This window comes from Aotus nancymaae, unplaced genomic scaffold (assembly GCF_030222135.1).
Source record: "Aotus nancymaae isolate 86718 unplaced genomic scaffold, 86718_ANA_hifiasm-v0.15.2.pri h1tg000029l, whole genome shotgun sequence".
NCBI classification, from domain to species: domain Eukaryota; kingdom Metazoa; phylum Chordata; class Mammalia; order Primates; family Aotidae; genus Aotus; species Aotus nancymaae.
Window position 1 is genome coordinate 26,411,823 of NW_026988442.1, and position 25,981 is coordinate 26,437,803.

The following is a 25,981-nucleotide window of genomic DNA, read 5'->3' on the forward strand; positions in this document are numbered from 1 at the left end:
TGAGGTCAGGAGTTCAAGACCAGCCTTGCCAATATGGCAAAACCCTGTTTCTACTAAAAATATAAAAATTAGCTGGGCATGGTGGCGCACCCCGGCGATTCCAGCTATTCAGAAGGCTGAGGCAGGAGAATCACTTAAACCTGGGAGGTGGAGGTTACAGTGAGCCAAGATGGCACCACTGCACTCCAGCCTGGGTGACAAAGCCAGACCTTGTCTCAAAAAGAAAGAAAAGAAAAGAAAATGTGCCTTGGCAATTATTAAGTAACATGCAAATGTAAATCATGATTACTGAAAAGCTATTTAAGAATTCACTTTAACCCAGACAGTTAAATATTATAATAATTTTAATCCAAAGACATGATTATTTAACTTAAAATTTTTTTTTAATAAGAAAAGAAGTAAAACTTCATGAAGTAAAGAGATAAAATGACATGGTCACCTATGTAGACAATCTGACAGAATCTATGAAAAAGCTTTTAGATCTAAAAAGTTATTTTAGCAGTGTTGCAGGGTACTAGGTAAATATCTAAAAATCAACAACAGGAAATAGAATATTTTAAATGCCATTTGAAATAGCATCAAAGATATTAAATACTCAAGATTAAATTTAGCAAAAGATATGCATGACTTCATATTGAAACCTATAAAACTGCTGAGAGAAGTTAAAGAAGGCATTAATAAATGGAGATATATACCTGGTTCACGAATCAGAAGACTTAATATTGTTAAAAGGCCAGCTCTTCCCAAATTGATCTATAAGATTAACACAATCTCTATCAACATCTCAGACTTTTTTTTTTAGAAATTGTCAAGCTGTTTCTGAACCTTAAATGGGAATGCAGAGGACCTAGAAGAGTCACAGTGACTTTGGTAAAGAGCAAAGTTAGAGAGCTAAGACAACCTGATTTCAAAATGCATTTTAAAGCCACAGTACTTAAGACAATGAAGCATTGGCATAAAGATAGACAAATAAATCAATGGAACAGAATTGAGAGTTCAAAAATAGGTTGGGCGCAGTGGCTCATGCCTGTAATCCCAGCACTTTGGGAGGCTGAAGAGGGAACATCACTTGAAGTCAGAAGTTTGAGACTAGCCTGAGCAACATAGCAAGACTCTGTCTCTACAAAATAAAAATAATCTGGGCAGTGGCTTGTACCTGCAGTCCCATCTACTCAGGAAGGTGAGGTGGGAGAATCGCTTCAGCCAGGAGTTTGAGGATGCAGTGTTTATACCACTGCGCTCCAGCCTGGATGACAGAGTAAGACCCTGTCTCCAAAGTAAATAAATGAATTAACCCACATGTATGTGGTCACTTGATTTTTGACAAAAGACAATTCAATGGAGAAATGGAGAAAGGACAGTCTTTTCAATAAAAGATACTGGAACGGCTGGGCACAGTGGCTCAAGCCTGTAATCCCAGGATTTCGGAAGGCCAAGGCAGGTGGATCACCTGAGGTCAGGAGTTCAAGATCAGCCTGGCCAACATGATGAAACCACATCCTACTAAAAATACAAAAATTAGCCAGGCATGGTGGTGCACACCTGTAATTCTATACTTGGGAGACTGAGGCAGGAAAATCTCTTGAACCCAGGAGGTGGAGGTTGCAGTGAGCAGAGATCGTGCCACTGCACTCCAGCCTGGGTGACAAAGCAAGAGTCTGTCTCAAAAAAAAAAAAAAAAAAAGACATGGAACAACTGAATATCTATACCTCATACCTCATATGACATAAAAAATGCAAAACAGATCATAGACTTAAATACAAAACTGTAATCTTCTATAAGAAAACATAAGAGATAGTTTTGTAACTCTGATTTAAGCAAAGATTTCTCATGCATAACACCAAAAATATGATCCAAAAAGAATATAAACTGGACTTCATACAAATTTGTTCCAAGAATAAAAAAATCCATAGTCCAGGAGAAAATAATTGCAAGGCATATCTCTAATAAAACGTGTACCCAGAATATAGAAAGAGCACTCAAAACCCAATAATAAGAAAGCAAACAACCTGATAAAGAAATGGGCAGGGCCAGGCGTGGTGGCTCATGCCTGTAATCCCAACACTTTGGGAAGCCAAGGCAGGCAGATAACCTGAGGTCAGGAGTTCGAGATCAGCCTGGCTAACATGGTGAAACCCTATCTCTACTAAAAAATACAAAGTTAGCTGGACGTGGTGGCATGTGCCTGTAATCTCAGCTACTCGGGAGGCTGAGGCAGGAGAAGCGCTTGAACCCGGGAGGCAGAGGTTGCAGTGAGCCAGAATTGTGCCACTGCATTCCAGCCTGGGTGACAGAGTGAGAGTCATCTCCAAAAAAATAATAAAAAATAAAGAAATGAGCAGGCTCTGTGTGGTGGCTCACACCTGTAATCCCAGCACTTTGGGAAGGCAAGGCAGGCAGATTGCTTGAGCCCAAGAGTTGAAGACCAGCCTGGGCAACATGGGGAAACCCTATCCCTACAAAAATTCGACAGGTGTTGTGGTGCTCACTTGTAGTCCCAGCTACTCAGGAGGCTGAGGCGGGAGGATCCTGTGAGCCTGGGACATCTGCAGGCAGCCATTATGCCACTGTACTTCAGCCTGGGCGACAGAGTGAGACCCTGTCTCAAAAGATAAATAAAAACAAAGAAATGGGCAAAATATTTGAACAGATGACAGATGCTTCACCAAAGAAGATACAGGGATGGCCAAAAGAACATGATTAAGATGCCAAACATCATTAATCATTAGAGCAATGCAAATTAAATTCACAATGAAACAGTACTACATACCCACTGGAATGGCTTTAATCGCAAAGACTGACTATACCAAAGGCTGGCAAGGATGTGGAGCAGCCAGAACGCTCAGCTGCTGCTGGTAGAACATGAAATGGTACAACCACTATGGAAAATAATTCACCTGTTTCTTTTATTTATTCATTTATTTTTGAGACAGGGTCTCACTCTGTTACCAGGCTGAAGTGCAGTGTTGTGATCATAGCTCACTGCAGCCCCGACCTCGGGCCTCAGCCTCCCAAGCAGCTAGGACTACGAGCATGTGCCACCGCACCCAGCTAATTTTTGTAATTTTTGTAGAGATGGGGTCTCACTATGTTGCCCAGGCTGGTCTCAAACTCCCAGAGTCAAGCAATCCTCCCACCTTGACCTCCCAAAGTGCTAGGATAATAGGCATGGGCCACCATGCCCAGCCCCATTCATTTTTTTAAAAGTTAAACACTACTTATTATATGACCCAGCAATCATGCTCAATAAACATAAAAAGCTTATATCCATATAAAGACTGATGTGTGAATAAATGTTCATAGCAGCCTTATTAGAACTGAAAACTACAATCAACCCAAATGTCCACCCACAGGCAAATGGATAAACAAATTATGATATATCCATACAATAGAATAGTACTTGGCAATAGAAATGAAGTATTGGGCTGATCGAGGTGGCTCACGCCTGTAATCCCAGCACTTTGGGAGGCCGAGGCAGGCAGGTCACGAGATCAAGAGCCCGAGACCATCCTGGCCAACATAAACTTAAAAAACATACTAAACATACAAAAATTAGTTGGGTGTGGTGGCACGCATCTGTAATCCTAGCTACAGGGGAAGCTGAGGCAGGAGAACCTCTTGAACTCGGGAGGCAAAGGTTGCAGTGAGCCAAGATCATACCACTACACTCCAGCCTGGTGACAGAGTGAGACTCTGTCTCAAAAAAAAAAAAAAGTATCGATAAACCACATGAACTGAATCTCAAAACAATTATGCTGACCAAAAGAAGCCAGAAAAAGGAACATGCACTATGTGATTCCAATTGTTTAAACCTCTAGAAAATTCAAACTAAAGCCTAGAGTCAAAGAAAGCAGATTAGTGGTTGTCTGCAGAAGGGAACTGGAGAAAGAGATTATCCAAAGAGACAACAAGGAAACTCTTGGGATGCTGGATTTGTTTATTATCTTTTTTTGGGGGGGATTTTTTTTTAATTTTATTGCATTTTAGGTTTTGGGGTACATGTGAAGAACATGCAAGATTGTTGCATAGGTACACACATGGCAGCGTGATTTGCTGCCTTCCTCCCCTTCACCTATATCTGGCATTTCTCCGTAGCAGTGTCTTCACAGATGTGTACATACGTCAAAACTGAAGAAATTGTGTACTCTATGTATAGCTCATTGTATGTCATTTGTGCCTTGGTAACCTTGTTAAATAGGTAAACACATCAAAAGAGAGAAAGAAAAAGAATGAAATGACTCCAAGAAAAGTTTACATAAATTGCTTTATCCTATGGATCTCTGACTGTGACCTTGAAATTTTACTCTTTGTATTAGTCTGTTCTCTCATTGCTATAAAGAAATACCTGAGACTGGGTAATTTATAAAGAAAATAGGTTTAATGGCCTGACGTGATGGCCCATTCTTGTAATCTCAGCACTTTGGGAGGCCGAGGCGGGCACATCACTTAAGGTCAGGAGTTTGAGAACCGCCTGGCCAACATGGTGAAAATATAAAAATTAGCTGGGCATGGTGATCTGTGGCTGTAATCCCAGGTAAAGAAAAGAGGTTTCATTGGCTCTTGGCTCCTCAGGCTGTACAGGAAGTATGATGCTGGCATCTGCTCAGCTTCTGGGGAGGCCTCAGGCAATTTGCAATCGTGGCGGAAGGTAAAAGGGAAGCAGGCACATCGTACATAGTCGGAGCAGGAGAAAGAGAGAGTGGGGGGGGGAGGTGCCACACACTTTTAAGCAATCAAATATCGTGAGACCTCACTCACTATGCAGCACCGTTGGGGGGGTGTGGGGGCCACGAGGTGGGATGGTGCTAAACCATTCATGGGAACTCCACGCCCATGATCCAGTCACCTCCCCCCAGGCCCCACCTCCACACTCAGGATTACAATTCGACAGGAGATTTGGGCGCGGACACAGATCCACGCCGTATCACTCCGCATTCTCATGAATGTGCATGGTTGGGTAACCACCTGCTTTTTTTTTGGTATCCCTGCAAAATTGGTTTCACACAGACCTTATTTTAGATATGTCTTAGATAACTAGCATTTACCCCTCTTTTTAATATTTGCCGGTTTTAATGGGGGTGACAGATGTTTTCTAAGCTCAGTACCCTTAAACTACCAAGTGAACCAGAAAAGACCTTATTTACATTGCTCTTCAGCATCTGTGAACTTTCTCCAGAGGAAAGTCTTTGCTAGCTCAGTGTTTGGGAATCTCTCATGCTGCATCCTGAAGACTCCGGGGAGGTGGAGAACGCCCAGCACTCCTGACAACGCAAAATCACGTCTTATTATGGCCTTAGTCTGCTAAGAAGCTTTTACAAATATTAAATAAACAAAGTTCAGTCCCTTGGGTTTTAAAGGGAAATAGTTCTTTCAGAGTAGAAAAAACTCTCCATAGCCAAGTATTTTTAGACAAAGGCATTTTCCCCTGATGATCCAAGAGTTGGCAATTGTGGCAGGAAAGATGGGGTCTGTGGCATACATTTGGGAGCTAACCCCAGAAACTGTAAAGTAAGAAAATGGGATGGGATGTTCTCGAAGGTTCCATGCTGCTTTACAGTTCTGTCACCCTCTAGTGACAAGGACAGGCCCAACTTTTACTTCTAACTCTGCCACTCATTGGCAGAATCACATGGGCAAGTAAGTCCCTCACTAAACCTGAGTTCCCTCATTAGTTAAATAAGGATAGTAAAGTACAATAAAAAGCCATGCATTTTAAAACATCTGTGCTTGCTGGGCATGGTGGCTCATGCCTGTAATCCCAGCACTTTGGGAGGCCGAGGCGGGTGGATCACCTGAGGTCAGAAGTTCGAGACCAGCTTGGCCAACATGGTGAAACCCCATCTCTACTAAAAAATACAAAAATTACCCAGGTGTGGTGGTGAGTGCCTGTAATCCCAGCTACTCGGGAGGCTGAGGCAGGAGAATCGGTTGAACCCGGGAGGCAGAGGTTGCAGTTAGCCAAGATCACGCTGTTGTACTCCAGCCTAGGCAACAAGAGCAAAACTCTGTCTCAAAAAAAAAAAACTTAAAACATCTTGCTTAAGCAACAACACAACTTAGATGCTGGCTTTGGGACCTGGGTCGGGGACAGTGCTGCTTCCCTTGTTTGAGACCGTTAAACAATTGCCAAAGGGTACAAATATGGCAGCCTCTCAGTGGGGCCACATCCAGGAGCACCCTGCAGTGAGAAGCAGCAAGGGCCCACATTCTGTGCTGCAACTCTCACTCATCCACACATATCCGTGGGTCTGGTCCAGCCAGAACTCCACTCAAGTCACCTCCTAATTGCCAGGCCCTTGCTAGATGCTCTCGCCTATATAATCTCATTTACCTCTCAGATTGACAAATCTCTCAGCAGGTAAAGCTTAAAAGGCTTGCTTTTACTAGAGAATGGGCTGGGCACCATGGCTCATGCCTGTAATCTCAACACTTTGAGAGGCCAAGGCAGGTGGATCACCTGAGGTCAGGAGTTCAAGACCAGCCTGACCAATATGGTGAAACCCCATCTACCCGTCTCTACTAAAAATACAAAAATTAGCTGGGCATGGTGGTGGGTGCCTATAATCCCAGCTACTTGGGTGGCTGAGACAGGAGAATCACTGGAACCTGGGAGGCAGAGGTTTCAGTGAGCCAGGATCCCACCATTGCACTCCAGCCTGGGCGACAGGACAAGAATCCACCTCAAAAAAAAGAAAAAAATAGAATGGAGGGAACCCAGTAAGAGAGGAAGGTAGAGAATCCTTCCCTTGCAGTCCCCATTTACCTCTGGGGCGGAGAGAAAGGGGGCTCTTTTTTTTTTTTGAGACCAAGTTTTGCTCTTGTTTCTCCATGTTGGTCAGGCTGGTCTTGAACTCTGACCTCAGGTGATCCACCTGCCTCACAGCCTCCCAAAGTGCTGGGATTACAGGCATGTGCCACCGCGCCCGGCAGAGAGGGGATCTCTTAAAGGCAAAAGAATTTAATGCTCAGCTACAGATAAATATGTGTTGCCCTCCTTCTGTTCGTCTACGCATTCTCAGGTTTTCAGATTTGGAGAGTTGTAAATGCGTAACTCTTCCATCATTACAGCCCCCAGTGGCCCCTCCCTCACGGCCTTCCCTGACTAGCCCCAAATAAATGAGTCACCTCTCAGTACTCCCTGCTGCCCCATCTGATTGATTGAATACACTATTTGTTGATTTTAGAGACAAGGCCTTGCTCTGTCATCCAGGCTGGAGTGCAGTGGTGCTATCATAGTTCACTGCAACCTCTAACTCCCGGGCTCAAGTTACCCTCCTCTCAGCCTCCTGAGTAGCTGGGATTATGGGCGTGCACCATCACACTAGGTCAACTTTTCTTTACTTTGTAGAGACAGAGTCTTGCTATGTTGCCCAGGCTGGTCTCAAAGCGATCAAGCGATCCTCTCGCCTTTGAGGAGCTGGGATTACAGGCATGAGCCACCACGCCCGTCCCGGACATGTTAATCCTCTGTGCACATTTCCCTCCCGGGCTTGGGGTATGCTACTTGATGTGTCTGATGGCTGTCTCCTCCCACTAGCATGGAAGTGCTGTGAGAACCGGAACATGATCCCAGTGCCCAGAGCACTGCCCACTGACCAACCCTCTGTCAGATGGATGAGAGATAATGAAGGTCACAATGGGCAATTTCAGGGACTTCCAAGAGCAGTTTTCACCCTACAAGGTCTTTGCCTCTGGTGCTGCCTTTGGGACTCGTTGCTTTGGAGCTAGATGGTGCAGGTGGGATATTTCCCAGGAGGAGACGCCAGCAAAGCTTCTGATTTGTCCACCATTCCCTTTCTTACCCCAGGTGAATACAATGCACACAATGGACCTTCCACGCCAGCAAAAGAGGGAGACACAGACAGGCCGCACCGGGCCTCTGACGGGAAGCTTCGAGGCCGGTCTAAGAGGAGCAGTGACCCCTCCCCAGCAGGGGACAATGAGATTGAGGTAATCCAAAGGGACTGTGTGTGACTTGGTGAATGTAATCTCCATCTGAGGCTCAAACAAGAGTGGGGAGAGAGTTTTCTCCAAGTACCTGGGGGAGAATCCCCCTTTGTGTTTACAAAGCACAAGCAGGGAAGCATGAGGTTAGCCAGGTAGCCCTGGGGCCAGTACAGAAGAGAAACTGAAGCAGGCTCAGAATCACCGGGGGGACGAGGAGTGGTGCTTTTGAAAACACAGATTGCTGGGTCTCAGCCCTAGAGTTTCCAACTCAGTAGATCTGGGACAGGGCATGAGAATTTGGGTTTCTAACAAGCCCCCAGGTGGTGATGATGCTCGGGGTTGAGGACTGCACTTTGAGAGTCCCTGATAAAGAAGATAATGGGCCTCAGCTGGGTGGAGTGGTTCTCTACCCTGGTTACACAGCAGAATCATCTGGGATGCTCTTTAAAAAACAAATACCCCGGCCCCATCCCAGATGGAGTGACAAGACTTGCTGGAGGAACTAGGGGGTGGAAGGGAGTTTTAAAAATCCTCCATGGGGACTCTACTAGGGCTTACATACTGATCTGCGTGGAGACTCACTCAAATGGGTGTGCCTTTATTTCTGGGATTCTGGGATTCTGACTTCTCAGAAAGGGGCTCTCAACCTGGGCTGCACACAGCAATCACATGGGCAGGTGGGGGCGTGGCGGCGGTGCTTTGAGAAACCTTATTATCAAGCTGCATCTCAGACCACTAAATCCGATTCCCTGAGGGTGAAAGCCAGGTACCAGTGTTTTTAAAGCTCCCTGGGTGAATCCGGTGTGCAGCTCAGGCTGAGAACTAGTGGTCAGGGATGCTCCAGTCTTTTTTTTTTTTTTTGAGGTGGAGTCTCATTCTGTCACCCAGACTGGAGTGCAGTGGCACAATCTCAGCTCACTGCAACCTCCACCTCTCATGTTCAAGCGATTCTCTTGCCTCAGCCTCCCGAGTAGCTGGGATTACAGGCACACGCCACCATGCTCAGCTAAATTTTGTATTTTTAGTAGAGACAGGGGTTTTACCATATTGGCCAGGCTGGTCTTGAACTCCTGCCTTCAACTGACCTACCCGCCTTGGCCTTCCAAATGCTGAGATTACAGGCATGAGCCACCGCGCCCAGACTTTTTTTTTTTAAATCAGGTATACATGAGGTTTTCAGCAGCATGCTATGGGATACATACAGATAGTGAGATGACTATCATCATGAAACAGATTGCCAAGTCTACCATCTTGCATAGTTACCTTTTCTGTCTAACAAAAGCAGCTCAAATCTACTTATTTAACAAAAATCCCTAATACAATATAACTTTATTAACTCTAATCTTGTGTCATACATTAGATCTCGATACTTGTCATTTGTTATAAGAGAACAAGTGCAGGATTATTAGCTGGGTACTGACATTTTCCCAAAAGCAAAACAGCATGCCTAGGGGAGAATGCTAGTGGAAACAGGCAAAATGGACGCCCCAAACCCAGAAGTAAGCTACTATTGTCTACCAAGGGAGGAAACTGAGCAAACTCACCCGTTTACACTTCTATAACAAAGGCAGTCAGTTGCTGGCCTGAGTGTGCTGCGAGTGTCTGGGTAGTGTTGTCAGCGCCAGGCAGTTCAAGTGCACCAGCCTCACACCCCTATTTATAATCCGTTTACTTTATGCAGCAGCTGCAATGCTCAGCCACAAACTCGGACACACTGGGAAATATCGTCTTTGTCATTTCCTTAAAAAGCAATGTAATTTTAACTGAGTCCCCACCCCACCAGATGGTAAGAAATTTCATTTCATTATTAGGGACCCTCCACTCCCAGGATTATATGAGAATCCAGGGGGTCAAGTGATCTCAGAAAGCAGACCAGCCTCTGACATCCAGTGTGGCTGGGTGGCTACTGCTGCCTTCACTGTCAAAGCCTGCAGTTGTCACTAAAAGTCCAGCCACTGTCTGGGGTTTCCATCTATACAATGATTATGGAAATCCTTGTAGAGCCTGAAAACCTTGAAATATTCACTACAATTCTTTGGTTGCAAACAACAGAAACCAGTTCTGGGCCCAGCACAGTGGCTCATGCCTATAATCTTACTACTTTGGGAGGCCGAGGCGGGCAGATTGCTTGAGACCAAGAGTTTGAAACAAGCCTGGGCAACATGGCAAAATCCTATCTCTACAAAAATATATATATATATATATATATATATATACAAAAATTAGCCAGACATGGTGTCACACACCAGTAGTCCCAGCTACTCAGGAGGCTGAGGTGGGAGGATCGATTGAGCCCAGGAGGTAGAGACTGCAGTGAGCCATGACCACACCACTGCACTCCAGCTTGGGCGACAGATTGAGAAAAAAAGAAAAGAAAAAAAAACAGCTTTTATTACTTAAGCAAAAATGAATTTACTAGGAAAAGACAATGAGAGGAGGCCGTAAAACGAAGTTTAGAAAGAAAGTAACAAAGACATTATTGAAAAATCTTGGGCTGCCAGAAAGCAAACCTTTCTAGAGTGCAGCACCCTGTCCTTCAATGTCAGATTCCAAAGAGACAGCCCATTCTAGAGTGCAGCGCCGTGTCCTTCAATGTCAGATTCCCAGGAGACAGCCCATTCTAGAGTGCAGTGCCGTGTCCTTCAATGTCAGATTCCCAGGAGACAGCCCATTCTAGAGTGCAGTGCCCTGTCCTTCAATGTCAGATTCCAAAGAGACAGCCCATTCTAGAGTGCAGCGCCCTGTCCTTCAATGTCAGATTCCAAAGAGACAGCCCATTCTAGAGTGCAGTGCCCTGTCCTTCAATGTCAGATTCCCAGGAGACAGCCCATTCTAGAGTGCAGTGCCCTGTCCTTCAATGTCAGATTCCCAGGAGACAGCCCATTCTAGAGTGCAGCGCCCTGTCCTTCAATGTCAGATTCCCAGGAGACAGCCCATTCTAGAGTGCAGCGCCCTGTCCTTCAATGTCAGATTCCAAAGAGACAGCCCATTCTAGAGTGCAGCACCGTGTCCTTCAATGTCAGATTCCAAAGAGACAGCCCATTCTAGAGTGCAGTGCCCTGTCCTTCAATGTCAGATTCCAAGGAGACAGCATCCCATTGGCCTAGCTTGGGTCTTATACTTGCCCCTTAATTGACAGTCCCACCAAAATAGCACACAAGGGGGAAGGAAAAGTAGGATGCTGTTATCAGAAGCCCTGAGGATGGATGTTAGGGGTGGGGACCGGGATCTCCAAGCAACAGCTGCTGACTTTCAGGCATTTCATATTTAGCCAGCAGCAGTCCCTAGTTCACCTGTAGCAGTTGTTTATAGCTGGGATCGGTTCCGATCACCCTGGAAGGTATTAAATATCTCGAACGTCAGGCTTGCTGCCCTACACTTGGCCAGCCTCCTGAGGTCTACCAGCAGCAGCCTTGATCCATGCTAGAGACGTGCTGCAGAGCAAGTCTGCCCACTGTTCCTGGGGCCATTCTCAATCCAGGGAATTCTGATCTTTCTTTTTGCCTTGTTCTTTTTTTTTTCCTTTGAGATGGAGTCTCGCTCTGTCGCCCAGGGTGGAGTGCGGTAGTGAGATCTTGGCTCACTGTAGCCTCTGCCTCCCGGGTTCCAGTGATTCTCCTGCCTCAGCCTCCTAGGAAGCTGAGATTACAGGCTCACGCCACCATGCCTGGCTAATTTTTGTATTTTTAGTAGAGACAGGGTTTCACCATGTTGGCCAGGCTGGTCTCAAACTCCTGACCTCAGGTGATCCACCTGCCTTGGCCTCCCAAAGTGCTGGGATTACAGGCGTGAGCCCCAGCGCCGGCTGCTTTTTGCCTTATTCTCAAAGTTCCTTCCTTCCCTGCAATAAAGGAGATTTTGCACAATCCTTTCAGTGGATTTAGACCTTCACAAAAGGCTGAAAGAAAATGTATTGGTTTCAGGTTGAACTTGCTGTCTGCCTTCCCGTATTATTAGGATTTCCTACCAGCTTGAAGTTGCAGAGCTTAGAAAACACAGAAAGCCACACATACATAATATTCCCTCCCCGCAAGAAAATCATTCAGTCACCTAATGTGTTTTCTGCTCTCCATAGGGAATGACGGGGGTAGAGAGATACTTTTCCATTAAACTGAGAAAGAAGTGGGTAGGGTTATGGCATGGAAGTCGGGGATTATAGGGTGATATTATTCTGGAAACATCTGCTTCTTGATTTCAGCGTAAGTACCACTGGGCAAAAACCATTGAAAAGGTGTGAGCTGTGTTTCACTTCTGTGCTTAATGTCATCATAGAGGATTTGCATGGGTCACACCTCTTAAGTCTTTGGCTGTTTTGCTAATGACTGAAGCCCATGAGAGAGAAATTATATAGAAGTGGAAAGGAGGAAAATTCTGAGCATATATTAGTTAAAATGCCTCAGCTGCAGGTGCCAGAGACCAACTTGAGCTACTTAGGCGAAAAAAGCAGAATTTATTTTAAGGATACAGGAACTCTCTTAGAACTTAAGGGCAGAAGGAAGAAAGAGTATCAGCAAGGCACTGGAATCAGCCAGGGATACAGGGGCAAGAAACTACATGTATGCCTTCTCTTCCCACGTCCCGCAGTAAAGGTGCCAGAACTCCCAAAGCATAGTGTCCTGGCAGTGCCCTCATGTACTAGTTACTGGGCACAGCTCTCCCCCAGACCTCCTCACTCTTCCTCTCCCTCCACTCCCAGTGAAACCAGGTCACAGTAAAGTGTTAGGTTCTTTGCATCTTTCACCCTCTGTTCTTCTCTCTCTGCAGACTGCCTGTCAGATCCCAGGGTCCAGGTCCAGCTCATGCTGAAGTCCAGGGGGAGTGGGTGGATGGGCAGAAAGAACACTCAGGCGGGCCATAGGCAGGTGAAATATAGTTTTATTTAGCAGCTTTCTCAACAGCAGCTTTCTCACGTTAGCTTTCTCACACTGCCCACCTTCATCTCAGCTGTCTGCTTTGGCTCTGCGGCTCCTGCTGCCTGTCACCTGCAGCTGCACAGCCGGCTCTCCCTTGCCTTCAGGGTCAGCAGCTTAACTCTTTGTCTCTCTGGGCACCAGCACGAGCTGTGCCATGGCTCCCCTCTGTCCATCTGCAAGACAGTCATTCTCCCTTACAGGGACCAGTAGCTTCACTCTCTGGGCACCAGCGCCTGCACGAGAGCCATGTTAAGCTGAGCCAAGAGCCATGCCTGCTGCATAGCATCAGCAGGGCAATTATATCTTCTACAGACAATAGTGACTCCAAGCCAAGTATGAACTTAAACAGATTCTATAACAAGTGGAGGTGTGCGCCTGCATCCCAAACTCACTAAGTCACGCAGGCCTGGTTGTCCACCTCAGCCTAGTCCTTGACCAAAGCACATCCATGTGCCTTACACTGCCCTTGACTACCCTTCAGATCACGTGGCTAAACTTGGCCACCAATAGCCCTTCCCAATAGACAATGACTTTCTAGCCCCAATTTTTAATTGCAAAAAAATTTCTCTGACCCACCTGGGGTTAAGGACGCACCCTGGTCCGCACCATGATGGCCGAGGGAATAGGGTCACCTGCAGGATGGCCACCAGGAACTTACCCACCAAGAATCTACGATGGTGCGGTAATGGGGGAAAGGGATGGATTTGTTTCAGAGGGGATTTAATGGATAAAGTAAGGGAGCCTGCACTACATTTGAAAATACTTGCTGATTTTTAAAAATTCTATTACTGAAATTTTTAAATTTAATTTCCTAAGTTCAACCCCAGTAAATTCAGATAAGTTAGGACTTGGCATATTTGAATCCCAGAAGGCCTTCTCAAACACTGATTTTCAAACATTTTTACATGACCCATAATAAGAAATATACTTCATATTATAGCCTAGCCCATATATGCACATAAATATAACTGGACAAAAGATTTATAAAATAATACTTAGCCTTACTATTGGTTCAGAAATCCCTGTACTAAAGAATTTTGGATGCTAGTACCTTTTTCATTCTAGATACTTCTCTTAGCTTTCAAAGGCATGGCAAATGCCATTGTGTTAATACAGCCATTGACCTCCAGAGAGTTTTAAAAGGTGGCCCATTCAAGATGGCAGACTGGTCAGGGACATTTGTCTCCCCTCCTCAACACCAGCTACAGAGATAGTCAGGTCCTTTGTCCTTGAAAATAATGATCATCAGAAAAATAAAGAAAATCAATAGTATGAAAAATATAGAACGAGATTAGCCAGGCATGGTGGCTCACCATGCCAGCACTGTGGGAGGCCAAGTGGGGAGGATCACTTGGATTCAGGAGTTAAAGAACAGCCTGGGCAACATAGTGAGACCTGTCTCTACAAAAAAAAAAAAAAATCAAAAATCAACCAGGTATGGTGGCATACACCTGTAGTCCCAGCTACTCAAAAGGCTAAGGTGGGAGGGATCACTTGAACATGGAGAGGGATAGGCTACAGTGAGTGATGATTATACCACTGCATACAGTGAGACCCTGTCTCAAAAAAAGTTTTTTTAATTAAAAAAAATAAAGGCCAAGATAAATAAGTTAGAAGCAAAGTAATTTAAGAAATATCGAAGAGCTTAGGAAAATTCTAATTGGTTTTCTTATAAAAACTCAAGATCTTGCATCCATAAAATAAGAAGTAGAGGCTACTTGGAAAGGAACACTCAGAGGGAAAAAAAAGTTATTGGAAATTTTTAAATTAGTGTAAGAATCAAAAATTTAATAAGGGTTGTAAGAGAACGTTTGAGAAATCTCTCAGAACATAGATCAGAAAGACAGATTTATTTAAAAATATTGTTTACAAGGAAAAGCAGTATCAACCCAAAAGGTTTGATTTGACTATTGGGAATTTCACAAAAAGAAAACAGTAGAAAAGATGGGAGAATATTATTAAAAGAAGTAAGTAAATAAAAATTCCCAGAGCTGTAGAAAGATGCAAGTCATTGGGTTGAAAATGCTCAAGTGCTGAAGGGAATTTATTCAGTAAAGATCATACCCAGATATATCCTCATGAAATTTGAAGATACCAAGTATAGAGAAGAGATCCTTTAAAATTCTAGAAAGAAAAAAGAAAAAGAAAAACCTACAAGGACTGAGGAACAGTGAAATACCAGATTTCTCATCAGTGACCCTGGACACTTAAAAAAATCATGGTGAAAGAATTCTTTCAAAGATCCAAAGGACATTGTTTTCAAATTGGAATTCTGTACCCAGAGAAACTAGAGTAAAATAGAGATATCATCAGATATTCAAGAATTCAGGAAGGTTACTTTCCATGTACCATTTCAGGAAAAGCAACTTAAGGATGTATTCAAGCAAAACAAGGAAGAAAACCAAGGAAGAGAGACTTGGGATACAGAAACTAGTGGATCCAACCCAGAAATACAATGAAGGGAAGTCTGCAGCAAGCTTAAAAATGATCCAGTCCACATTGGAGCTTTCTATCACTGAGGATAGATATCTCCAATATAGAATGTGTGGCTGAATTTTACATTTTAATGAAGGTACATTGTTGCAAACAAGAAAAAGTAAATGTGATTATCTGACAAAAACAAAAAAAGTTACACCAGTAAGGCATGATACATATATGAACCAACTGAGATATGATATAATTTTAATCATGATGGAGTGCAAGTAAGGATACATACAGTCGTAGGGGCATTCTCCTTAAAGTCAATCTGGGGATATGACATTGGACACATAGAGAAGACAATGCAATCTGAGCATATTACTTGACTCTGTAGTGAACAATAATCACAAAATGTAAATGTGTATTACTAGTTGCCAACTTTTAAAATTAACATAGGTAGAGTGCAGAAAACTTAACCTTAGTTATAAAACCAAATGTACAAACCAGTTTATCCTCACTGACAATACAAAAGTAAAGCTACAGCTGATAGACATTAGAGAGGAGAGGATTGTGGGAAAGGGTAGGGACTCCCATATCTATAGCTCCATATTGGTTTCTCTTTTTAGCCAAGGGAGAGTGTCCAAGGAGAATTGGAATAGAGGTATTCACATATGTGGAAAATATGTTTCCCAAGAAACAACAGAGATTACCATGAGCTAAACCCTCATCTTTGAAGACTGCCCAGTCAAAAGATATTGTCTCAAGTTGAAAAATCAGTAAGTCAGGGTATAAACATGTTACTTAGAATTATAGAGGTGATCACCAGACTTGCTGAAAACAGAAATAGTTGAGCGTATGGTGAACAGTGAAATAAAAAATGGTAGTATTTCACTTTGTAAAACAAGTTATGATTTTTGTTGTTGATTTTGGCCTGAATCCTCCTTTTTGAGGTTTTATGTGGAAGGCAAGAACAGACTTCTTGGTTCTGACATCTTTTGAGTAGATAAGAGCCCAAAAACTGACCATCTGAATACACTTGACACAGATAAAGTTGGATGGAGATTCATGACACATCAGTGAGTTACGTGTTTTGTAACCTAAAGATAATGCTTTTTGAGACTTCTTTTCCTCCAAGGGAATTAATTTCTGCCGACGTTAATTCAGATGCAAGTGAGTCCATTTGTCTCCATTCTCTTCCTCTCTTTCATCACAGCGTGTGTTCGTGTGGGACCTGGATGAGACAATAATTATTTTTCACTCCTTACTCACGGGGACTTTTGCATCCAGATATGGGAAGGTAAGAATCCATTTTGTCTCTCTCTCTCTCTCTTTTCTTTCTTTTTTTTTTTTTTTCTCCAACATGACTGTCTCTCCAGCCAGTTTGTCCTGGGAATTGTGGGGACAGTTTATGAGGCAGTTTCTCCAACAAAAGCTGCCCTTTGGGGGTCAACCCAGGTTTAAAAATTCCTGTGGCATTTTCCTTTGACATGTGAAAATTTAATTAGCTTCTCCTTCTATTGTTTCCCATGCCTTTTCTTCCAACATTGGAAGCAATCAACATTTACTTGATAGGAAATAAACTTGTTGTCTTCAGCTGTCTCTCTTCCTAAGAGAGTGGGCTATGCTGCAGCCAAAGCCAGTAATTCTAGCTGGAAAACGAGGTAAAGCACTTTCCTTCTTCCCTGTTGTTTATCCTTGTGTCTCCGGCAGATGAATTTAATTTTCCTTCTGTTTTTTTGAGACAAGGGGGAGGCATTGTCAGCTCCAGTGTGGACCTTAGCAATAGTTTTGCAAATGTATCATCAACAAATTATGTCGGGGAACCATCTAGTTAGAATTCCAGGCAAATGCTATTGGCTGATTGGTATTGGTTGGAAGAGATCTTGAAACCACTTTAATAATGCAGAAATAAACTCAACTACTAAAACCCAAACCTTGCCAGTTACTGGGGTTCATCCCATGGGCTACTGAACAGATGACAAACGGATGCTCTAGACATCTGTCATCTCTTCAGGGGGACGCATGGGGTGGAGGGCAGTACTTAAGACGACAGCCTAGTTTTCATCTCCTCAGAGGTGAGTGACCTACTGGCAGCTGCTTCCACGCATGGGTAGGAACCTTGAGACTCACCAGCGCCTGGAAAATATTTCTGTTTCTGTTTAGAGACCAGGAATATGATTTGACATCACTTCATGGCTTTTCCAGCTGCTCATGTTTTTTATGGGGGTTATAACAAGCTGGATGTGTAATTAGCAAGATAGATTTATCGTCTGCCATTATGTTGTAAAGAATATAAAAATGGTGTTGGTGGTGCAGAAATCTCTTGCCGTGTAGGAATGCCGTTAATATGTCTAGCAGTGCCTGTGGGAAATCCAGCATGCGTTTTTGGACTGTGCACAGCTTAGGTAAAAGATGGCAGAGTCAAAAGCTGCTGAAAACACTGAAGAATGGGCTCCACAGCCATTGCAAAAATTTGGGCTATCCCGAAGGGGCCACAGTAGTAAGTTGCCCGCTAAGTCGTGGTGTTTTATGGTTTTCCTAACCACTCCTGTAAAGTCACCGCCCCTGAGACACATGCACTCACTTGTCTAGAGACAGACTGCTGTGAAGTTCCACAGCTCTGTGCAACAACTCCTTATAGATCGTGTAGGATTGTGTGATCTTGGCTGTGATTTTTGTGTCTGCGCCTCACCAACATTCCTTAAACCAAACTCTGGGCTCCCTCAAGTCAAGGACAAAGCCCTGAGTTCCTTTCGGGGCCCCGTGTCCCCTGGCCCATGCCATTCCTCACTGCCAGCCACCTCTCTCCCACCTCACTGCCTAATCCCAGACACCTTCCCCTCCCACTCGGCTTCCTATCTGGTCTCCCGGCTTCCACTCTTGCCCGCCGCAGCCCCCCATATCAGAGTCATCCTAAAATACAAACTTGGCCATATCACTCCCCAGATGAAAAATCTTCAGTGGCTTTCCCATTGACAAGCCACCCCCATCCCCTCAGTCCCGAGGCCTCTTCACAAGTGGCCTCCTGCCACATTCTCCAGTCTTCTTTCCCGCTACTCACCATGAGTTGTTTTCGGTCCTTGAACCTGAAGGAGTGAGTGCAGATAGTTTATCTGGGAGGTGATCCCAGGAAGCACTGGGCATGGAGTGGGGAATTTAGGCAGGGAGGAGAAGGAAGCCAATACAGATTATACAAATATAATAGTCGCTGCCATGGGCGCCTGGGGCTCAGTCCCACCAGGGACAGTGTTAACCCACCCAAGGAGTGAGGGAGCTGGGATATTTACCTGCAGTTTCCCTTCTTTCAAGTGTTGAAGGCTTTTCCTGGGAATTGTCTCCTGCACTTCTGGCCAATCCCCAAGAAAGCTGCCGGGGCAGCCTTAGTGGCTCACACCTATAATCCTAGCACTTTGGGAGGCTGAAGCAGGAGGATTGCTTGAGGCCAGCCTGGGCAACACAGTGAGACCCCATCTCTTAAAAAACTTAAAAATTAGCCTGGTGTGGTGGTATGCACCTGTGGTCTCAGCTACTCAGGAGGTTGAGAAGGGAGGATGACTTGAGCCTGCAGTGAGCTATGATCGCACCACTGCACTCCAGCCTCGGCAACAGAGCAAGACCTTGTCTCAGTCTATCAGAGATCCCAGGGTAGGGCATCACAAAGGCTAACTGTGGAAGGCTTCTTCATATATGTGCAGGAATGGTGACAGTTGAGGGGACATGGAGCAGGGGCACACTGGACGCCTCTGCTATAATCTAAAAATGAGCATTCTTGTAGAATGTTCTTTTACTGAGTTAAATCCTACCTATCTTTCAGTTCTCATTTAAAATGTAGCTTCCTGCAAAAGGACTTTCCTTACTACTCCTCTCCATCTAAATTGCATCTCTCCTCATAACTGTATTTTCCATTCATGTCATAATTATGTTTATTGTATGTCTTCCTTCTAGGCTATAGGCACCATAAGGGCAGAGACCATGAACATTTTTTTTTTAATCTACCTAGCCATGCACAGTGCACAGGGCAGAATTGCTCAATAAATACTTGCTGAATGAATGAATGAACCAGAGCAATCCCCTAGAATGTTAAGCTGCATGAGGACAGGGACTTTTTGATTCGTTTGGTTTTGTTCATTGCTTTATCACCAGTGCGTGGAACTGTGTCTCCCACTTAGTAGGTGTCAAGTAATTATTTGTTAAATGAAGGAAAGAAGGAAGGAAGGAAGGAAAATAGTATTGAAACAGTAATTTTTAACTGGTGGCCACTGGCCAAATTCATCCTGCAGATATTTCTCTTTGGCCCCCAGAGTGTTTGAAAAAATGTGACTATGTCGCCAACGTTTTAAAATCAGGAGATTGCACAGACCAAAACAACCTAGATTTCCAGCTCTTCTTGAAAAATTAGGAATCTGGCAATCCTGCATTTCCCTGAGGCAGCAATCAACAGGAATGGAGGACTGCCCTCTTAGAGGGGGTGGACATTCTCCAGCCCATTGCAACCCCGACCTGGCCTGATTAACCCATTCATGGGACTCTTTGGCCCCATTGGTATCTGAGTTTCAACATCCATCCTAGAATTACAGAACTGCAGAAGATCACAGCTGGGAGGACTTGAGAGACCATCATGTCAAATTAGTCTCCACTATGCATAAGGAGAAACTGAGGCTCAGAGGGAGTAAGATAGTCCAAGAGAGCATGAGAATTAGACTCAAGCTCCCCTGCCTTCCTGTGTGATCCCTGGATGTCCAGGGAAGACTGAGGTGAAAAGCTCTTGGGGCACCCAGCTCGCCCGTGCCATCTTCATGACTCTCCTAGAATTTTCCATTCCCTCCTCCAGCTCTCGCTAAGGTGAGGAGTAAGTATTTTTATTTGCTAAATCTAGCAACTTTCAGAGAGACCCAGAATAAATGTAACTTAAACAAGATGCAAGTTTATTTCACTCCCCAGCAGTCCAGATAGAAGCAGTTCAAGTAGTTCAACCAGAGACCATGGCCCCTGCAATCTTATTCCCTGCCATTTTGTAGTGTCACCCACATTGACAACAAAAATCACAGCTTACCCCTATGTCTTCATTCCAGCCAGTAAAAAATGGGGATAGGAAAAGGGGGATTTGCCTCTCTTTTCATATTTTTATTTTCTTGTTCCTCTCTTTTTTATTATTTTTATTAATTTTTTTAGAGACAGGGTCTTGCTCTGTTGCCCAGGCTAGAGTGCAGTAGCACAATCATAGCTCACTGTAACCTCAAACTCCTCCCTCAAGCAATCCTCACCGTGCCCAGCTAGTTTTTTTTAATTCTTTATAGAGATGGAGTCTCACCGTTTCACCCAGGCTGGTCTTGAACTCTTGGGCTAAAGTGATTCTTCCTCCTTGGCCTCCCAAAGTTCTGGGATTAAAGGCCTAAACCAGCACATCCAGCAAGCCCCTCTTTTTTAAAGGCCAGATTCAGAAGTTGCAGGCATCACTTCTGCTCTTACTCTATTGGGCAGAACGTGGTCAGATTGCTTCATCTAGCTGCAAGGGAGTCTGTGAAATGTAGTCTTTATTTGAGGCAGTCATGTGGCCAATTAAAATTTAGAGATTCTATTGCTTTGAGAGAGAGAAAAGAATGGGTATTAAAGAACAGCTAGCAATTTCTAGCCCAAAGTACTGTATAGTAAAAGGAAGAACAATGAAATAGAAAAATGATGAGGAAAAATAAAGTTAGTTATGTCTGAGAGTCCTAGGAGACAACAGGATTTGTAAGTCTGAAGCTCCAGAGTGAGGTCTGTACTATGGCTCTAAGCTTGGATGTCAGACAAGTAATAAGGATCTAGAGTAGCAGATGGGTGAGCCCCATTTTGCAGACAGAGTAACTAAGACCCAGAGAAGTTATATAGTTGGTGGGATATTCATGACAGAACCAGAACTCATAGCCTCAGTTTCTGGGTCACTATACTCTCTATACTTCACCAGCACTGCAGCCATGTGAAACTTGTCATTAATAGCTGGCATTAAGTATGACACTCAGTTTGAAGTGCAGCGTATTTAAGCTACAAAGATAACTTATTGGAGCACAATAATTGAAAAACCTAGGGATATCTGGGATTCAGGTCTGGCTGGATCCAGATGTTTAAGCAGTGTTCTTATTAATCTCTTATACAGAGATTCTGTATCTCTCAGCCAACTTTCTCCGTGTGGTAACTTCCTCTCAGCAATCCCAACTAAAAACTGGGAACTTCTAGTACCCAAATTCTAGCACAACTTCTAGGCTTGAATCTCAATGTCCCAAACTAGGTCACATGTCCATCCATGTGCCAAGCTCTGTAGCTCTGACTGGCTAGCCTAGAGATCAAGAGCCCACTCCTGGCATGGGAGTGGAGGGGCAGATCAGCTCTACCTCTACCAAATAGAGTGAGAGAGGGATGGTCCCCCAAAGGAAACTGGAATACTCCTTCCAGAAAAGTATGAAGAACATGGATGTCCAGTGAATGGGCTCTAGTTGCCAAGATCCCCTGAACATCCATGACATGAACCGGCAGCACTTTGCTTGTGCCCATCACGTTGAGCACCATTCAGGAAGTTGAAATCATTAATAGTACCAGCCAGAGCGGGGACGTGCTGTTTATTTGGGGAACTAAGACCAACAAAGCTAGATGATTAGGGAATGATTCAAAATAGGGTGTTTGAATTTTAAGACAGAAACTGGGCTCCCTTCCTGTTCCCAATCAAGGGATGTGCTGCTTGAAGCTGTCATCTCTTCACTTCCGTTCCATTTCTTCCTCCCCAGTGCTCAGAGCCAGAACATCCCTTTGGTAGCTGTATCTCCCAGCATCTTGTGGATCCATTAGAAATTCTCTAGAGAGCTGGAGCAGCCAGTGACTGCCGCCTATTTCCTAACCCCTCCTTTCTCCTACCACCCTCCTCCGCAGTCTCTGAATTCTGCTTTTTCCAGCTGGGATTAGGCAAATGCAAGGTGGTCAAGAGCCTTTGACTGTGGCCAGGAAGGGATTCTAAAAGAGATTAGTCAGCTTTCCTCCAGGGATTCATGGGGAGTCACCCTGACTTCTAGGCAGCTCACTGCCAGTATGAAGCTCAACTCCAGGACCTGTTGTTGTTGTTGTTAATAACAGCTTTATTAAGATACAATCCATGTATCATAGTTTACCCTTTCAATGTGTACAATTCGTAATTTTTAGTATATTCAGAGTTGTACAACCATCACCACTCTAATTTAGAATATTTTCAACACCCCAAAAAGAAACCCTACACTCATTAGCAGTCACCCCGATTTGCTCCTCTCCCTAGCCCCTGACAACCACTAATCTACTTTCTCTACAGATTTACCTCTTCCGGATATTTCATATAAAGGGAATCACACAGTATATATGATCATCCATGTTGTAGCATGTATCAGTATTCCATTTCTTTTTATGGCCACATAATTTTCCATTGTGTATTAGTCCATTTTCCCACTGCTATAAACAAATATTCGAGACTGGGTAATTTATAAAGGAAATAGGTTTAAGTAACTCACAGTTCTGCATGGCTGGGGAGGCTTCTGGAAAGTTACGATAATGGCAGAAAGGAAAGCAAACACGTCCTTCTTCACAAGGTGGCAGGAGAGCAGAATGAAGGGGTAAGAGCCCCTTATAAAACCATCTGATCTAGTGACAACCCACCCACCACCACAAGAACACCATGAGGGAAATCACCCCCACGATCCAATCACCTCCCACGAGGTTCCTCCCCCAACACATGGAGATTACAATTCGGATTATGATTCAAGATGAGATTTGGGTGGGGACACAGAGCCAAGCCATATCACATGTCATGAATAAACTGCATTTTGTCTATGCATTCATCAATTGGTGGGCAGTTGAAGTTTGGACCATTATGAATAACACTGCTATGAACATTGGCATACAAGTATTTGCCTGTGCACATGTTTATAATTCTATTAGGTATATGCCTAGGAGTGGATGCTGGGCCACATGGTAACTCTAGGTTTAACATTTTTGAGGAACAGCTAGATTATTTTCCGAAGTGACTATATCATTTTACATTCCCATCAGCCATGTAAAATGGCTCCAATTTCTTCACATCCTTATCAGTATGCTACTGTCTATACTTTTGGCTATAGTCCTAGTAAGTATGAAGTAGTATCGCATTGTGGGTTTGATTAGCATTTCCCTAATAATGTTGATGAATGACTAGTGATGTTTTTATGTGCTTGTTAGCCATTTGTATATCTTCTTTGGAAAAATATTCATTCAAATCTTTTGCTCATTTTTAGTTAGTTTATTTGTCTTTATATCATTGTAAGAGTTTTTATAAATTCTGGATACCAGTCTGTTATCAGATATGTGATTTGCAAATATTTTCTCTCATTCTGTCAGTTGTCTTTCCATTTTCTATGTAGTATCCTTTGAAATACCAAGTTTTTTATTTTTGTGAAATGTAATTTATATATATTTTCTTCAGTTACTTTTGCTTTTGGTATCATATCTGAGACCCTATTACCTAACCTAGGTCACAGAGATTTACTCCTACACTTTTTTTTCTAAGAATTTTCTCATTTTAGCTCTTATAGTTAGGTCTATGATCCATTTTGAGTTAATTTGTGTATGTGGTGTGAGGCAGGGATGCAACCTCATTCTTTTACCTATGACTATCTAGTCATCCCAGTAGGATTTGTTGAAAAGACTCCTCTTTCCCCCATTGAATTGTCTCAGCATCCTGTCAAAAAAAATCAATTGGCAGCTGGGCGCCGTGGCTCACACCTGTAATCCCAGCACTCTGGGAGGTTCAGGCAGGTGGATTATGTGAGTCCAGGAGTTCAAGAGCAGCCTGGCCAACATGATGAAACCCCAACTCTACTAAAAATACAAAAATTAGCCAGATGTGATGGTGCACATCTGTAATCCCAGCTACCTGGGAGGCTGAGACATAAGAATTGCTTGAACCAGGGAGATGGAGGCTACAGTGAACCAAGATCATGCCACTGCACTCCAGCTTGGGCAACAGAGCCAGACTCTATCTCAAAAAAATCAATTGGCCATCAATATGTTTATTTCTTGACTCTTGATTTTGTTCCATAGATCTATATGTATGCCCTTGTGCCAGTACCAGTACCACTCTGTCTTGATTACTATAGCTTTGTAGTAAGTCTTCAAAATGGAAAGTAGGAGTCTTCCAGCTTTGTTCTTATGACCAGTCTTTACCTTTATAATTGGCATCTCCATTGGTTTTTTTTGTGTGTGTGGTTTCAACACAGCCTTTGCACTTACTGTTCTCTGTGCCAAGAATGCACATCTCCCTGTTTTCTACACAGCTCCTTTATTCAGGAATCTGCCCAGTGGCTGAGCATGGTGGCTCACTCCTGTAATCCCAGCACTTTGGGAGGCCAAGGCAAGCAGATCACTTGAGGCCAGGAGTTCAAAACCAGCCTGGCCAACATGGTGAAACCCAGTCTCTACTAAACATACAAAAATTAGCTGGGCATGGTGGCAGGCACCTGAAATCCCAGCTTCTCAGGAGGCTGGGGCAGGAGAATCACTTGAACCCAGGAGGCAGAGGTAGCAGTGAGCCGAGATCATGCCACTGAACTTCAGCTTGGGTGACAGAGCAAGACTCTGTTCCAAAAAAAAAGGAACCTGTCCAAACATTCCCTCATCAAACAAGCTTTATCATCACCTGATGTGTTAAGTATTATTTATTACCTGCCCCCTCCAACACATGCACATTTGAATGTAAACTCTATAAAAACAAGCACCAGGGCCAGAATTAGCATTTTTTAGACACAGAATTTAAGTGGGTACTGAGAAACAGCTCAATCATATTTTAATGCAATATTTTCCATCAAAATTGAGGCCAAACAAATTGATCATGAAAGAAAATCAAAATGTAAGTAAAGACAAGTGGTTGTGTATGCTACAGCCCTGTGTTATTGTGCAGTGGGATCAGTTTCCAATCAGCCCCCGACTCCCTGGCCCAAATGCCTGTTACCTCTCCACAGGGCAGGTTTATGAGCCTTGGCAATGGCGGGAACAGATTGGTCAACAAGGGGCTTTATATATAGTCATGGTTTGTTTTTAGTTTTTGTTTTTTTACTGTAGAGCTTTTATTAACTTTTTCCACTTAAGTCAAAATACAGAAAAATGTTTTGATAAGTGTATGTAGGGACCACATTTTTCCTTTTGCCTCAGGCCCTGTGGCTTGGCCTGCCCTGGCAAGCACCAGGGCGATCTGCCTCCCAGCTGTAGCCACTGGACCTAGCACAGGGCCTGGTACATTATAGGAGCTCAGTAAATGTTTGTTGATTACATGACTGTAATCAAGGGAGTATTTTAAGTGTTTGTAGCAGGGAGAGATCTCTACCCACACAGCATGCATGAAACAGAATTTTGGTTTTCTGTAATAATTCCTAGTTCCAGCTGTTGTTCTGCTGGGTTCTTTTCCCTTCCTCCCCAGGTTAAATCAGACTTCCAGGGAGCTCACGAAGCACCAAGGGATTGAGTGAGAACCCATGGACCACGAGTCCTCTGTGCACTTACGACACTGCTGCCATGTCTGGTTCCTGTCCCTAGGGGTGCTTCAGGTCTGGTGGGATCTGGAATCTCAGTGAGGCTGGATATGATCATATCTGCCTGACCCCCTGGCCCAGACTGTCACTCTTTTAGCTTTTGCTTCCTGGCACAGGCAGCAGGGTACAGGGGCCTCCGAAAACCC

General features: G+C 44.0%; 1 protein-coding gene across 4 annotated transcripts in view; it reads left to right on the forward strand.

The window, feature by feature from the left end:
• EYA2 (EYA transcriptional coactivator and phosphatase 2) overlaps positions 1–25,981 on the forward strand; it is a 342,073-nt gene that overhangs the window by 229,708 nt on the left and 86,384 nt on the right. For all 4 annotated transcript variants that reach the window (XM_064382489.1, XM_064382490.1, XM_012467361.3 and 1 more), the window contains exons 8-9: positions 7,809–7,951; positions 16,493–16,576. In XM_064382489.1, coding sequence (XP_064238559.1) covers positions 7,809–7,951; positions 16,493–16,576 — 227 coding nt within the window. The remainder of the gene's footprint in view (positions 1–7,808; positions 7,952–16,492; positions 16,577–25,981) is intronic.